General features: G+C 42.1%; 1 protein-coding gene across 1 annotated transcript in view; it reads left to right on the top strand.

Moving 5' to 3' along the window:
• Nucleotides 1-4,687, top strand: part of Smurf2 (SMAD specific E3 ubiquitin protein ligase 2) — a 90,177-nt gene that overhangs the window by 79,745 nt on the left and 5,745 nt on the right. Inside the window, exon 16 of the mRNA XM_005350423.3 lies at nucleotides 2,113-2,233. Within this exon, the coding sequence (XP_005350480.1) occupies nucleotides 2,113-2,233 (121 nt within the window). The remainder of the gene's footprint in view (nucleotides 1-2,112; nucleotides 2,234-4,687) is intronic.

Here is a 4,687-nt window from a genome sequence, read left to right as displayed (position 1 = left end):
TGCTATCAAAGGTCTTTACCTGAGCTCACTGGTCTCCTGTGTGCTATCAAAGGTCTTTACCTGAGCTCACTGGTCTCCTGTGTGCTATCAAAGGTTACTCCCTTCTTTGGTCTTTCTCTCAGTAAGAGAGGCTTCTTTCTTATGGGGTGTTGACATTCCAAAATGCAAAAGAAGCTGCTAGGCTTCCCCTCTACCCCTTTTAGGGACAGGGTCTCATGTAGCCCATACTGGCCTTTAACTTACTGTGTAGCTGAGAATGACCCTGAATTCCTGATTCTCTTGCCTCTACCTCCCAAATCTTGGAATAGTAGGTGTGCGCCCCCATGCCTGACTTGTGCCTGTTTTGTTTGTTTGATTTTGTTTGGATATGAGTGGGGTTTTTTGCATGTATGTTTATGTAACATGTACATGCCTGGTACCCATGGAGGTCTAATTAGAACATCAGATTCCCTGGTACTAGAATTTATAGATGGTTGTGAGTTGTCATGTAGGTGCTGGGAATCAAATCCATGTCTGCTGGAAAAGTAGTCAGTGCGCTTAACTGCTGCGCCATCTCTCATTTCCATTCTGTGAAGGTCTATGCATACTTTTGGCTAACTTGATTTCTGCTGCATACTTCTGATTGAAGTGAAACACTGGACATCCCAGGCTCCACCAAGCGACTCCATTCTGTAAGAGAGTGTTAGGCTTGCACCTAAGTATGAATATGGATGTTTAGTTAAACTATTGAAATGTTCTCGAGCTGGGTATGTTGGTACATACCTGTGAGCTCAGGAGGCAAGAGGACATATGCGGAGGGCAGAGGGCAGTTTTGTGAAGTCAACTCTTTCTTTAGCTGTCCTATAGCCAGCCTGTGAGACCCAATAATACCCATATTTATACATCATGCAAGTCATATTAAAACATATATTATTAGTGAGACCCTTTCTCAAAAAATAAAATCTAAAAGGTAGAAGGAAAGTTTCACAAAAGATAATAGTATTCATGCATTGTTGTTGGCAGGCTGCCCTCTTCCACGATTTCACAGCCTCTGGGGAGCAGTGAGCATTGATTGCTCTAGCAACACCTGCTCTGGCTTTTGCTAGTTCACTCCCTGCCTCCTTTCCTGCTCTCTTGTATAAACGGACAGAGCTCCTCACGTACTCATAAATGACCCTGCCCTGGGAATGGTCAGTGTAAATTGATTGGACTCTCTGTTCTTGTTGACGTGTGTCATATAAATTAAGAAAGAAATATTGGGGCTGGAGAGACGGCTTAGTGGTTAAGAGCACTTGCTGCTCTTCCAGGGAACCTGGGTTCAATTTCCAGCACCCACATGGTGGCTCACAACTGCCTGTAATTCCAGGGGACTTGATACCCTTTAGTCAGTCAGCAGTTCTGGGGGCTGAATGCAAGGCCTCCTACATGTCAGGAAGGCTCTGTCACTGAGCTGTATACCCTCCTCTTTATTCTTTTAAACTTAAGACATCTCACTGAGTGTCCAGTCTGGCTTGAACTCACTTTATAGCCCAGGCTGGTCTTAAATTTTCGATCCCCTCTGAGCCTTCCTAGTTACTGGGATTACAAATCTGTTACATTATGGCCTGGTTTGAAGAGCCCCTCATTGATGCTGCTAGCTAGTGGTGGAAGGGTACCCTTTTTTTTTTTTTTTTTTTTGGTTTTTTGAGACAGGGTTTCTCTGTGGCTTTGGAGTCTGTCCTGGCACTAGCTCTGTAGACCAGGCTGGTCTCGAACTCACAGAGATCCGCCTGCCTCTGCCTCCCGAGTGCTGGGATTAAAGGTGTGCGCCACCACCGCCCGGCTAGGGTACCACTTTTTAAGTATGTTGAATTATCTCCACACTTAGGATCCATTTGTCCCTATTAGTTTTAAACTTTTTTAGACATTAGACTAAATTTTTTTGTTTGTTTTGTTTTGCTTTTCTTCTGAACTGGAGATTGAACCCAGGGTCTTGTGCCTATGAGCAGGACTCTGCAGCCTGCCTATGTCTCAGCTCTGTTGGACTAAAATTGTGATGATAGCTGCTTTAAAGTGTTGCTGAAATAGAAACTTATAATAATTACCAAATCTGAATGTATGCAGTCACATGATGCCCCTGCCCAATGTTTACAGGCTTTATGTAAACTGGAGATTTCTCCGAGGCATAGAAGCTCAGTTCCTGGCACTGCAGAAGGGATTTAATGAAGTCATTCCACAGCATCTGCTGAAGACATTTGATGAGAAGGAGCTGGAGGTCAGTGGGTTACTATTCTGATACAATGTAGTGCACTGAGGAAGTCTGGGAACTCTCTTGCTGGCTTTAGTGGTGCTTTCTAATGTTTTCAGAGTTTCATGCTTCAACAGCCTGAGAATTCTTGTAGGAAAATATTTTTGGGCTTTAGAATTTCTGTGGGTAACAAGCAATCTTTCTTATTTATGTATATGTGAATGGGGGGGGTATGTTTATGCACATTGGTTCAGGTAGCCTCAGAGACCAGAGAAATCAGATCTCTTGGAACTGGAGTACAGGTGATTGTTAGTGCCTGACATTTGTGCTAGGAACCAGACTTAACTCTTCTGCAGGTGCAGTAAGTTCTCCAAGCCTGAACCATCTCTCTAGTCCCTTGTTGTTGAGAAGCATTCTTTTTTTTTAATATTTATTTATTATGTATACAATGTTCTGTCTGTGTGTATGCCCGCAGGCCAGGTTGTGAGCCACCATGTGGTTGCTGGGAATTGAACTCAGGACCTTTGAAAGAGCAGGCAATGCTCTTAACCTCTGAGCCATCTCTCCAGCCCCCTTGAGAAGCATTCTTATTTTATATTTTCCTTTTCCTTCTTTGTAGCTAAAGTGGATCTAAATACATAGATGAGGATGACCTTTTGGGTTTTATTTGTTTTTGTTTTTGGTTTTTTTGTTTTTTGAGACAGGGTTTCTCTGTCTAGCTTTGGAGCCTGTTCTGGAATTTGCTCTGTAGACCAGGCCGGCCTCGAACTCAGAGATCCGCCTGCCTCTGCCTCCCAAGTGCTGAGATTAAAGTGATGATGACATTTAACTTCTATCCTTCCGCTTCCTTCTGAATGCTGGGATTGAGTCCAGGGATTCATGTACTTCCCTAGCTAAGCTACTTGTCATCCCTGGCCTCTCTTTTCATGTCACATAAATATTCTTCCCAATTAGAATTCTTCTTCCCAATTAGAATTCTTCCCATGGTTCATCTGTGGAGGTCAGAGGGAAGTTTTGTGAAGTCTCTCTTTGCATCTTTATGTGGTTCTGGAAGAGTTTTTATGCACTGATCCATCTTGCTGTCTGGCCTTCTTCCCAATTTTTGTCATTTCTTGATTTAATTGGCTTATTTAAGTATAATTCCATTACTTTTTCTCTTAACATTTGAATAAAATACTAAATTCAGCTGGATTTGTGCTCACTTTGCTAGAAAGCATTTAAAAAAAATGAAATAGGATAAATTATGCAGTATTAAGCCATCCCTGGACCTTTTCAAACACCCATAGAAAAACAAGTAATTAGCTCTGTCTTGGGGCTGGAGAGATGGCTCAGCGGTTAAGAGCACTGACTGTTCTTCCAGAGAACCTGAGTTCAATTCCCAGCAACCACATGGTGGATCACTGCCATCTATAATGAGATCTGGTGCCCTCTTCTGGGGTGTAGGTACATATGCAGGCAGAACAGTGTACATAATAAATAAGTAAATCTTTAAAAAAAAAATTAGCTCTGTATTGAACTATTAGTATTCCCTTCTGTGTGAAGCCAACCTTTAGAGTACCACAGGAAACACATCCAACTTAATACTGACCTTCATGAAAGAAATAGTGAGACTGCTGGATGTGGTGGTGCATGGCTGTAATAAATACAGCTCTCAGACTGAGATGTGAAGATTAAAAATTCAAGGCCAGCCTGGGCTACATATCAAGTCTCTGTCTAAAGAAAAGTACATAAAAAGGGTTTTATTCTACTAATTTTTCTAGTGGTTAGGAAAGAGCACACTTATTTGAAGCCTATAAATCATTTTTAAATAATTTTATTTATTAATATTACTGGCTATATTCATATATATTATTATTTTTTAATTATGTGTAGTGTTTGTATGTGTCTGCATGTGGATATATGTATGGGAGTGCAGGTACCCTGGGCAACAGAGATTTTAGATTCCCTGGACCTGGAGTTATAGGTGTTTGTAGCCATCCACGTTGGTAAACTATTTCCCCCCCGGAAGAGCAGCAAGTGCTCTTAGCTACTGAGCCATCTTGCCAGGCCTGCTAGTCTCTTATAGACCTGTTTGCAAGCAATTGGTTGACTCAGTGCTATCCCCATTCCTTCTGTGATTGAATAATGAAATGACCAAAGGGAAGGGGGCGCATAGAGAGTGGCCAAGTAGAGTACATCTGAGACACAGGACCTTTTTAATCTGATTATATTGTAAATCAGGAGTTTGCATTATAAATGATGTTTTTCTGAAGGACAGGATTTTGGAGGCATCTTTTGTGGTCTGAATTCACTGTTTTAGAAACATGTGGGCCTGGCAGTGGTGGTGCACACCTTTAATCTCAGCACTCTGGAGGTAGGGGCAGATGGATCTCTGTGAGTTTAAGGCCAATCTGGTCTACAGAGCAAGTTCCAGGAAGGCTCCAAAGCTATAGAGAAACCCTGTCTCAAAAAAACAGAAAAGAAAAAAAAAAGAGCCGGGCG

This window comes from Microtus ochrogaster, chromosome 7 (genome assembly GCF_000317375.1).
Source record: "Microtus ochrogaster isolate Prairie Vole_2 chromosome 7, MicOch1.0, whole genome shotgun sequence".
In the NCBI taxonomy this organism is placed as follows: domain Eukaryota; kingdom Metazoa; phylum Chordata; class Mammalia; order Rodentia; family Cricetidae; genus Microtus; species Microtus ochrogaster.
This window is presented reverse-complemented; position numbering and strand designations above follow the sequence as displayed.